The 12,000-nt window shown below is 35.8% G+C and overlaps 1 protein-coding gene across 2 annotated transcripts in view; it reads left to right on the top strand.

Annotated features, from left to right (window-relative positions):
• SOS1 (SOS Ras/Rac guanine nucleotide exchange factor 1) overlaps positions 1–12,000 on the top strand; it is a 116,965-nt gene that overhangs the window by 87,909 nt on the left and 17,056 nt on the right. For both annotated transcript variants that reach the window (XM_037066909.1, XM_037066908.1), the window contains exons 14-17: positions 430–652; positions 1,771–1,890; positions 7,324–7,486; positions 8,521–8,638. In XM_037066909.1, coding sequence (XP_036922804.1) covers positions 430–652; positions 1,771–1,890; positions 7,324–7,486; positions 8,521–8,638 — 624 coding nt within the window. The remainder of the gene's footprint in view (positions 1–429; positions 653–1,770; positions 1,891–7,323; positions 7,487–8,520; positions 8,639–12,000) is intronic.

Genomic DNA, 12,000 nt, shown 5'->3' with positions numbered 1-12,000 from the left:
TCCTCTGGCACTGTTTGGTGTATAAAAAGCAGTGTTGATCAGATAAACAGTGGATGTGTATAGTCTATCCTCGGAAATCTCATTTGTGTAAGATAAATCTTTTTTTTGAAGATTATAAAATACTTTGAACCGAAGTTCAGAACAATAGAGGTAAAAAATTGCTACAAATAAATTACTTTCTAATTTCATTTTAAAAGCAAATGGAAGAATATAAACCAAATTATAACAGTGGTTACCCATGTGAGGAAGAACAAGACTGGTATTGGGAACAGGGAAATGGTAAAGGGGAACTTTCACTTTTAAAATTTTGATCATTTGAACTTTTTATATTAAAGATACATTCAGGTATTACTTGTGTGATTTTATACTATTTTAAAAACTAAAATATTGAGTAAAAAGTATTTAAATGTTATTTAAAATGTATTTCAGGTAAAGCAATGAGAAAATGGGTTGAATCCATCACTAAAATAATCCAAAGGAAAAAAATGGCAAGAGACAGTGGACCAGGTCATAATATTACATTTCAGAGTTCACCTCCTACAGTTGAATGGCATATAAGCAGACCTGGGCACATAGAGACTTTTGACCTGCTCACCTTGCACCCAATAGAAATTGCCCGGCAACTCACTTTACTTGAATCAGATCTATATCGGTATGTAATTTGACATTTAAGCTGAAAAAATCACTTTAAAGGAGCTTTTTTTTTAAATGAAATACTGGTTTCTGCCTTAAAAAATTGTTATAAGACATAAGTGAGTTAGGACACAAAGTGTCTGCTGTGCAGAAGGCTCCTCTCTTTCTGACCTCCTTGCTTTGTCTGGATTTTAAAGCTTCTCTGTGTCCGTAGTCACCCCTTGTTGGTAAAGCTAAGTTCAAGTCCTGGCCTTACATTTGCTGGCTTGGTGTTCTAGAGCAACTCTAACCTTCTTTTGTAACTTTCTCCCTCTGCCCATCAGTTTTCTCGAGAGTAAAATGGAGCTGGTGGTATTACTCACTCCTGGGGCTGTTGGGGGGGTTTAAAAAAGTCAGTACCCATGCAGTGCTAGCACAAAGTAAGGGCTCAGTAAGTTGGCTACTGCCGTTGTGATTGTGAATTGAAGTCACCGCCAGTTACAGCCTTTTAAAATTTTCTACATGATAATAGCCACTGTCTCAAAAATGTCTGTTTCTAGTTGTAAATTGGGGCTATTTAGAAGTTCAGCCTATTTTTAATAACTAAATGAAAAAAAGGAACTAAATTTATAGATCTCCTCCCACCAAGATCATCACTATTCTGAAAAATCAGTGTTAGAGTCTATTTTCTTTTCCAGGACTGTTTTCTGGTGGGGTTTCCCCTCCTCCTTTGGAGAAAAAAAAATGCATGAAATTGCAGTATTAGTATAACCTCATTGAGCTGATTATTATAACAGTTATATCATTATTTAAAAGAATTATCCCAAACTACTTTGTCACCCCAATTTGTTAAATAATATTTGTAAGTGCTGGGGAAGATATTATGAAGAAATGTCAGATTTGCCCCAAATAAAATGCTACTGTAAAGCAATAATAAAAGTACACAGGTATATGCATAAAATGTTCTTAATATATAGAAAATATGCAGAATTATAATTTTTTGTTAAACCTTGTCATAAATCTTGCTGCTGGTGTAAGAGGAAAGTGAGTTTGTATGATGAGTTTATATGATATGAGTTTAGTTCTGTCTCATTTACTTAATAAAACAGTTCACTAGAGGGAAAAGTATCATGTAGGATTCTATCTTGATGATTTCAGAGCTGTACAGCCGTCAGAATTAGTTGGAAGTGTGTGGACAAAAGAAGACAAAGAAATCAATTCTCCCAATCTCCTAAAAATGATCCGGCACACCACTAACCTCACCCTGTGGTTTGAGAAGTAAGTATGACTGCCCTTCTTACATCCATAGCACTCAGATGCTTTACGTATTTTATTGCCATTTAGTTTCTGTATGTCTCATGTTTTCTTCTTCCTTCTTTCTTTTTGCACTGAGTGAATAGTTTTCTAATGTAGCATTTTAATTTCATTAATTTTTAATTATATTTTGAGGCTTTTTTAATGGTTGCTTAAAGTTTACTGTATACATCTCATCAGAATCAGCTTCATATTTATAGTAGTTTAATTTTCGTGATACATAGAAATGTTAACCCTATATGGCTCTATTGCCTTTCCCCCCTTTTTGTTGCATTATCGTGATACACATTATATATAAGTAATGATGAACTCTAACAGAATGCTGTCATTATTGCTTTATCACATGCCATTGTTTTCTTAGCCCATTACAGCTTTGCTCTCACCCACCTCCTTTGTGCGGTTACTGGCCATATATTACACACAATTACATTTCTGTTTGTTAGAGGCTCAGCAGTACATCACATGCACCTTATTTTATGCCGTGGCCTTTAAATCACTTAGGAGAAGCAATGAGAAAAATAAGCATTTATAATATCTTTTATAGTCACATCATTACCTTTACTGGTCCTCTTTCTTTGTGTGTATTCATATTACCATCTGGGGTCACTTGCTTTCAGCCAGAAGAACTGTTGTACATGGGTCTGCTAGCAACAGATTCTCTCCGTTTCTGTTTGTCTGGGAGTCTATTTTGCCTTCACTTTTGAACAGTAGCTCTATCTTCAAGTTCACTAGTTATTTCTTCTTCCAGTTCAAATCGAATATTGAGCCCCTCTGGTAAATTTTTTGTTTTAATTATTGTACTTTTCAATTCCAGGATTTCCATTTGGTTCCTTTTATGATTCTGTGTCTTTTGTGATATTCTCTATTTGATGCACACTGTTTTCAAACCATTCTTTGCTTTTTAAATCATGCTTTTTTTTTAGTTCTGTGAACATAGTCATAATGGCTATTTGAAATCTTTTTCTGTTAAATTGGACAGCTGGTCTCTCACAGACAGTTACTGTTCCATGCCTTTTGTCCCAGTGAAAGGGTTATACTTTCCTGTTTCTTTGCATGCCTCATAATTTTTTGTTGGAAATTTAACATTTCAGATAATATTGTAGCAACTTGTAATTACTGCCTCACCCCATCCCCAGGGCTTGTTGTTATTGCTTATTGATTTGTTTAGTTGACTAGCTGGATTATTTTAGTGAAAGCTATTCTCCCCCACCTTCCCTCACACTGAGATGTCAAACTGAGATGTCCCTCTTCTGGGAGGTGCAGACTCAGGTGCGCCTGCCCGCAGTCACCCTAAGAAGGCACCAGTGTCGGTCAGACTTCCTTTCACTCCCTCCTTGATCACACCAAGTTGTTAACCTCCAGTGATTGCCAGCTGATTGCTCTACTGTTTCCAGAAACTCCCTGGTGGCATAAATTGCTCTGCAAACTAATCCAATCATATTGTGACTACTTTGAAGAAATGGTTTCTGAGGTCTCTATTTTGATATTTGTTCTGACCCCAGCTATCTCATTCTCTGGTTCTCTCCTGTGAACTAGTTCACCAGAAGTCTAGGCTGTATCTTCATTAAATCCACAGATCTCTAAATTACTCTTCACCACAACCTTCACTGTTCTTGAGAGCATCCTTAGGTTTAAACTTCTCCACACTTTGCTGTAAATGACAGGAGATTTAGGAGCCACCTGTTGGAGGCTAGAATCTGAAGCTGGGGACCATGGCAAGTTTCTCTTGGAGTTAACATTCTTGCTGCAGGAGCTGAGTGCTTGGTGGTGGTGCATTTGCACACACAGCATAGCCTGAGGTCCTATTGGCTTGCTTTTCTTGACACAAAACTGCCTTAGAAACCAGGGAATGGCTGTCTTCCCAGGATTTTCAGTATGCCACGTTCAAGGTAGAGCCTCTGTTCCACATTGAAGTTATGCAGGAGGAAGGAGCCCCTGCTTCTCAACGGCCCTCACCTGGGACATGGCCTCAGCAGCAGCTGCTTGGGTCAGGATGAATGAGAAATGCTGAAGTACTGCTCCTCCTGGGAAGACGGCCCTGTAGCTGGGAGTTGGGTGGACAGGGAGCCCTATGTTCTTGACTGCAGCAATCTGCAGTACAGCACTCCACCCCTCCCCCTCAGAGGTTCTCTGGCAGGAAGAAGGGAGAGAGCAGTTTTCCTTCAAATATCTTGCTTCCATCTATACAAACTCTTGCTTCTATCTCTCTTACTGAGTTTTTGTTGATTTTCCTGAACAGATGTTTCTTCGTTTGCTATTTGCTTTAGGGCCATTTCCAGAAACTTTACATATTTACATGTATATATGTATATATTTATCTATAAACATATATACACACACACAATTTTCATTAGTTTCACTGAGGAGTGAATAAGCAGAGCTCCTTACGTACCATGACAGAAGTCCAGAATCTCAATGCAATTTTATAGTTGTGGCCAGAGATTGGAATTTTATGTATTGGCCATGTTTTTCTTCTGAGTAAAAATAGTCAAATATTAGTCAAATAATATTGACTAAATTAGCCAATCTGACTAATCAGTCAAATAAGGGTGATACGAGGTTCCACAGATCACACTGGAACTGACAGAACAGAAGACCAGTGACAGAAGGCAATGGCTGGAACCTGAGCTAGAATGTGGATGCAGACCCGAAAGAGATTCCTAAAGAGAAATAAGCACCCAAGAAATCTGCAAGTTGGGGTTTTCTTCTATTTATTTTATTACTCCTTAGCCTCTAAAAAAGTGAAACTTTGGAATTTTCCTTCTATGTGTTGCTTCCTGATTTTTTCATTAAGTTAAACAGCTACACTTGGGTATGATTTCCATTATGATAATTAAAACTTCTGTCTGTAAAGAGGAAACATAACTGATCGAACATAGAGACCATTTCATCTCTGTCCTATTTTTTAATAGATTACTAAGAAGAAAGCCATTTCCTGCTTTGTCCTTTTTCAAAAAATTGTGTTAAGGACACTTAATGTGAGATTTACCCTATTGACAGAGTATTTCAGTGTACAACACAGCAGTTATCTTTAGGCATAGTGTTGTACGGCAGGAATCTGGAATTTAGTCCTCTTGCAACACTGGTATCTGACACATGTTGAGGAGCACTGCCCCACTTTCCACTCTGCAGAGTCCCTGGCCATCACCATTCTGTTCTTTGCTGCTGTGAGTTTGACTATTTTAGAACATGCAGTATTTGCCTTCTTGTGACTGGCTTATTTCCCTTAGCATAATGTTCTCAATGTTCATTCATGTTCTTGCATACTGGAGGATTCCCTTCTGAATCATATTCTGTTGCACGTGTACACCACATTTTCTTTATCCATGCATCCATAGATGGACATGGAGGGGTTTGCACATCTTAGCTGTTGTGAATAGCGTTGCAGTGAACATAGGAGTGCTAATGTATCTTTGAGGCGCTGCTTGCAATACTTTTGGATAAATTCCCAGAAGTGGGGTTGCTGAATCACATGGCACTTGATTTTTAATGTTTTAATGTTTTAACGGAACCTCCATACCGTTTCCCTAGCGGCTACATGGTTTTGCATTCCTGCCATCATCAGTGTGCAAGGGTCCCAGTATCTGCCTTTTCAAAGAAAAGGTTCTTGTTCATTTGCCAGAGTGGTTCTTAGCCGTGGGTGTGCATTAAATTGGAGTCACCTGTGGATAACTTACTCCATACTTACCTGGTCGTTACAGAATCTCCCCAGTTGATCTATTTGCATACTTAGTTAATATCAATTGAAATAGTTAAATAAAAGATGCAAATACATTATACTTACATTATGCCTTTTGAAATAACTAACTAGCTATCCAGAATATATTTATAGAGATCTCACTAATGCTTTCAACACATAAACATGTTGTTTAATTTGATATAAGGCAAATAAATTTTGATAGTTTTACAATGTTTTTTTCTTAATGTCAGCCTTGCTTCATTAGAAAACTATACAATCTGCAACTGTACATTTTTTTAAAGTTTTTTAGAATTGAGTTGAGAGAGAAACATCGATGTGAGAGAGAAACACTGGTTGCCTCCCATAGGTACCCTGACCTGGGATCAAACCCACAACCTTTTGGTGCACAGGACAGCACTCCAACTGACTGGGCCACCCACTCAGGGCTGCAACTTTACGCTTAAAAAATGTTTGATATTGATTTACATTTATTTTTTCCAATTATGTATTCTATTTTTACTTGGATTATAAGGTGTTTAATATTACATTATCGAAAACCAAGTTTAATGTGTCTTTTTCTTTACTGATAACTAATTAGTAAATATATTTTCTCAACTGTACTTGAATAAGAATTAAAGAATGTGAACTGGGTATCAAAATAAATAAATAAATAAATTTTCTCAAATATACTTAGAAGTGGAGAGTAAATGTTCACTGAGGAATTTTCGAGCATAGCACAAAAATTCCTTTTAGATATTGGCCAAGATACTTTGACCATGTATACTTTCCAAGGATTGACCATGTATTGACCATGTATACTTTCCAAGGATTCTTGATATTTAAGTGCTTTTATTTTCATGAATTTTTTTCTAAGTAGTTAAATAATTTTATTCTTGGGAGAAAATTGGGGCAACCGTAATAGCACAAACAATAAAATATAATAAAAAATAAAAATAAATAAATTTTTTTCTTCTTGCCCTGTATGGTGTAGCTCAGTGGATTGAGCACAGGCCTGTGAATCAAAGGATCACGGTTCGATTCCCAGTCAGGGCACATGCCTGCGTTGCAGGCCAGTTCCCAGGAGGGGACTCACAAGAGGCAACCATACATTGATATTTCTCTTCTTCTCTCCTTCCCTTCCCCTCTAAAGATAAATAAATAAAATCTTAAATTTTTTTTCTTCTTTACTGAGGTAAAATACTTTCATTGACATTTTTACCTTACAATGCTTACTATTTATTTAAAACCTGTTCCTAGAAATGTAGCTAATTATTTCTGTATTTCAAAGAAAGAAACTGAGGATTAATCACTAAAATCTTACAATTAAATGAAGAACAGGAAGCACAGAATTTTTGAATTCTAGAATAAATTCTCCTAGAACACCCCCACATCCCCCCAAACAGCATACATTCAATAAGATGTTAGACTCATCAGTTAATTCTAATGCTGAGACAGGATGCCCCAAATACGCTAGGAATATGACCCACTGGTGCACGGTATCCCTCTGGAAGGCAGTAAGGAGCAGCATGCCTGACTCCAAGGCACTGCCGTATCTTTCAGTTCTCCTGCTACTTACCTAGCATCTGATTATATAATCTTTACGGTTACACGTATGGCCTCTCCACTCTCTATGTTATTGTATTTACTAAAATTTTTAACTCACATCTTTGTTGGAAAAACTCTGACTTTTTAAATTCATTTTTGTCTTTGATTCCCAGATGTATTGTAGAAACTGAAAACTTAGAAGAAAGAGTGGCTGTGGTGAGTCGAATAATTGAGATTCTGCAAGTCTTTCAAGAGCTGAACAACTTCAATGGTGTCCTTGAGGTGGTCAGTGCTATGAACTCATCACCTGTTTACAGGCTAGACCACACATTTGAGGTAGGTTTGTAGAGTTGGCTTTTTTAAAAGAACTTAAATTTCATGTTCTAAGAATCAGGATTTTAACAAGTGTGATCTTTAATTTTTAATTTCCTCATCGGTCTCTCAATATTATTGGGTTGGCCAAAAAGTCCATTTAGTTTCTTCCATTAAAAAACACACATTTTTTATTATCACCAATAACTTTATTGACTTGGATATTTCCAGTATGTTGGCTCTCTCCTGTGTGGTACAACGTTGATTGTTTTCAGTTAATGTCTCGATTTGATCACTGTCAACCTCAACTAGTCTACATACCTCCCCAACTGTGGAGCACCGTCCAGCATGAAACGTCACAAACCACTTTTGATACATGCAATCAGTCAAAACTTCTCCATGCACTGCACAAATCTTTCTTTGCATTTCAGTTGCATTTTTACCTTTCTTGAAATAATGAAGCATAATATGCTAAAAATGTTGCTTATTTTCTTCCCATCTTCAATATTAAATTGGCTACACAAAAGTTCACCAATTTTGATAAGTTTTTTTTAATGCACGCTGATAGGACAGCTATAACAATACAGTCTAACAGAATCATTTCAAATGAAGTTAAAGACAATTAAGCTACTAGAGACACCTTACAGAAAAAAACAAAGGAACTTTTTGGCCAGCCCAATAGTTTAAAAGACTGTATTATCTAGATTTCAAGTGGAATGGGTTGCTCTTTTTAAATTAGGCATTTTCATTAAAATGCATTCACAGAAGAAGAAAATGCCTTCAGCACTTAATTTGTATTGTACAATTATACTCACATAATTGTGTGAGGAATGGCTTGAGAAACCTGATTTCTCATACACACAACACACGCGCATGCACACGCCCTTTAAGTTTGCACTAGGAGCTATGAAGATAGTGTCTTTGAGCCAGCATGGTTATTCTTAGAATCAAGCCGATACAGTTGTGATTGGGCTTTACTCTTAGCCTGGATTTTTTTTTAAAAACCTTGATTCCTTTTACAAACTTACGCTCCCTAAATATTATTTTTTTTATTGTAGCAAATACCAAGTCGCCAAAAGAAAATTTTAGAAGAAGCTCATGAATTAAGTGAAGATCACTATAAGAAATATTTGGCAAAACTCAGGTCTATTAATCCACCATGTGTGCCTTTCTTTGGTGAGCATTTCCTGTTGAATTTTTATTGTTTTTCTGGATAAAACAAGACACTTATTTCATTAAATAACTGAGTTTACACCTGTGTGATATGCCAGCAGAAAATTCTTATTTAACAAATATTTAGCACCTGAATCCCCTTAGAATTCTTCTCTATAAGGACTTTTTAAGATCAACCCTAATCTATACATTGCACTTTTATTTCCATCTTGGGCAGCCATCTGATGTAATGCTCTCTCTTTCACACGGTTTCTCTGCCTGGATATGTGCTCTGATGACTCCTTCCTCTGAGTACTAAACAAAAACAGTGATCTCTATTACATGTCTGGGGTTTAGTCTTTTTAGCATGTGGTATATTTCCCCTGGCCACTTCCTTATCTATACCTGTACATTTTTATATAACTTTAAGTTATACCATGCATGATGTTGTTATATCCTGACTTTTTTAAAGCAGCCCATCATATTTTCCCATATTGTTTTCAGGCTTTATAACTAACCACTTTTGTATTTACTTCTAATCTTTTTGCTATGCACATTGTATATAGTTGTAATCATATGACATACACACTATTGTTTACTTGTTTCACTCATCATATTCGAAATATATTGTTGTGTTTTATTAGTCTCCATAATTATTATTTGTAATGCTGCATAATATTCCGTAAAGTTGGTCTGACAGTTTATTTAACTATTATCCCATGATTGAACACATACATTGTTTGCATGTCATAGGGTTTCCTAAATAATGTTATAATGAATATCCTTGAGAATATTTTTAAGCTAGGTATTTTACCATTATGCCCTTTAGTTTTTATTCTTTAACATACAATATATTTAAATTCTATACTGTCTGTCTTTTCCATTATGATTGCTGTTGGTTCTAACCTTAGAAAATTCTTCCAGCCTAGTAATTTAATATTTAGTGATATTTTCTTTTAGCTTTATGATCTCATTTTTTAAATTATGTCTAACTCTTCAATCAAATTAAATCTCTTTTGAATATATGAAATATTCAAATTTATTTCTCCACCAAATTGGTTTTTTATCAACTCAGGTTTATTGAGTAAATCTTCTTTAGCCACATTTATATATAGTAACTCCTTTAATAAGTAATTTCCCATTAAGTTCTTATACTAGTGCCCAGTTTTAATGATTGGCACTTTATAATCAGTGGCTCTCAACTGGGGGCAATTTTTGCACCCCAGAGAACATTTAGCAAAATCTGGAGATACTGTTGCTGCTCTCACTGGGAGGTACCAAAGGAGGGCAGAAATGTTGCGAACAGCCTGCGATGCACAGCACAGCCCCTACAACAAAGTTACCCAGTCCAGAAGGCCAGTTGTGCCAAGGCTAAGAACCTCTGCTTAGTAGTGTTTTCAAATTGATGACATTGGCTCTTCAGTGTTTCTTCGGTATTTTCTTTGCCAATTTTGTCTTTTTATTTTTCCAAATAAACTTTATAATTGGAGGGGGGCAAGGAATTTCCTCTAATATAGTTGAAACAATCTATCAATTAATTTGGAAAGAAAATGTATAGTACTCAGCTTTTTCCTAGGTATTTCTCATTGTGAATGGTATCTTTTTAATAGTCAATTACTCTTAATTCCAAGACTTTTAAATTTCCTTGGATCTCCTAAATACTTAATGATGTCTGCCAGTAGTGATAGTGTCTCGTTTTGATCTTATTTTTGTGTTATGCCCTGTAACATTGGTCATAACTTCCAAACAAAGGTTTAGCAATAATGATAATAAGCAGCTTGGTTTTAATCTCAATTTAAGCAGAAATAGGTATAATTTTGCTGTTTTCTTGATTAGATGATTTTGATTGTGTTAAGAAAATTTTCTTTCATAATTATCTCATTTGCTTTGTTAGCAATATACATTTACTTTAGTAAATGTTTAAATAAATGGTAAATAGTTTTCCATCTTAGTAAGAAAAAGGATTTTTCTTGTTTAGCAGGTTAAATTATAGATTGGTTAATACTGAACCTTCCTACTTACTAATATTAACTTATTTATTCATAGTGGATTAATCTTTTTAAATATATAAATAAATTCTATTCATTATCATTTTACTTAGGATTTTTGCATCCATCATCATAAATAAGGTTGGCCTGTGGGGGGGGTGGGTGTTGTACTATATGTATAGCTTTTGTTGTTATGGTTATATTTACTTTGTAACATTAGTTAAGTAACTTTACATCTTATCTATTCTATTCTGGAATATCATGAAATGATCTAGCCTTTAAATTTTGAAATATTCCAACAAAAACCATCTGGATCTGTAATCTTTTGTAGTATATAATAATTCTTTAATAACATTTTTATTTCTTCCTTAATTTTATATTTTTTAAAGATTTTATTTATTTTTAGAGAGGAGGGGAAGGGAAGGAGAAAGAGAGGGAGAGAAACATCAATGTGTGGTTGCTTCTCATGCACCCCCTACTGGGGACCTGGCCCACAACCCAGGCATGTGCCCTGACTGGGAATCAAACCAGTGACCCTTTGGCTTGCAGGTGGGTGGGTACTCAATCCACTGAGCCACACCAGCCAGGGCTAGTTAAACTCTTTTAAAAAGGTTCTTCATGACCCAGTCTAGATGCTACTACCCACAAATTCTTCACAGTTGGGCCATCAATTTGTGACCTGTACGGAAAGTTGATTTTGTCTGCCATTAAATACCATATTTTGCCATGTATAATGTGCTCCCATGTATGCTGTGCACCCATATTTTTGACCCAAACTTTGAGGGAAAAATCTTCCATTTTAATTTTTTAATTCAATTTTTATTCATATTTAGAAATAAAACTGATTATTGTATTCCAGGGTATTATTTTGCATATGGATATCATTATTGCTTTCTAGAGTTACACTTTTAACACATATGCATAAATAAAAGAATTAAAAACATTTACATGATACAGAACTAGTACTACCCATGTATAATGTGCATCCTAAAACTTTGGGCTAAAAGTGTGCCTTATACATAGCAAAATACAGTATGTACTATCACAGACCTATTTGTCAGACTGAACATTGACCTCTATCAGTCATGCAGCTTACTGTAGAGGAGAATATAATTGGCAGATGTGGAAAATAAAAGAGCCTGTGCTTACCAGAACACAGGGGAAATTTATCATGAACGTGTAACCAAGAGTGGCCTGAGCCATAGCTGGTATGGATCAGTGGATTGAGTGGCAGCCTGTGAAACAAAACATCGTAGGTTTGATTCCTGGTCAGGGCACATGCCTGGGTTGCAGGCCAGGTCCCCATTTGGGGGATTTGGGAGGCAACCAACTGATGTATCTTTTGCACATGGATGTTTCTCTCTCTCTTTTTCCCTCCCTTCCCACCTCTCTAAAGTC

The sequence above is a fragment of the Sturnira hondurensis genome, unplaced genomic scaffold (genome assembly GCF_014824575.4).
Source record: "Sturnira hondurensis isolate 20B ecotype Veracruz unplaced genomic scaffold, ASM1482457v3 Scaffold0016663, whole genome shotgun sequence".
NCBI lineage: Eukaryota > Metazoa > Chordata > Mammalia > Chiroptera > Phyllostomidae > Sturnira > Sturnira hondurensis.
Note: the sequence above shows the minus strand (reverse complement) of the source record. Positions and strands in the feature narration are given on the sequence as shown.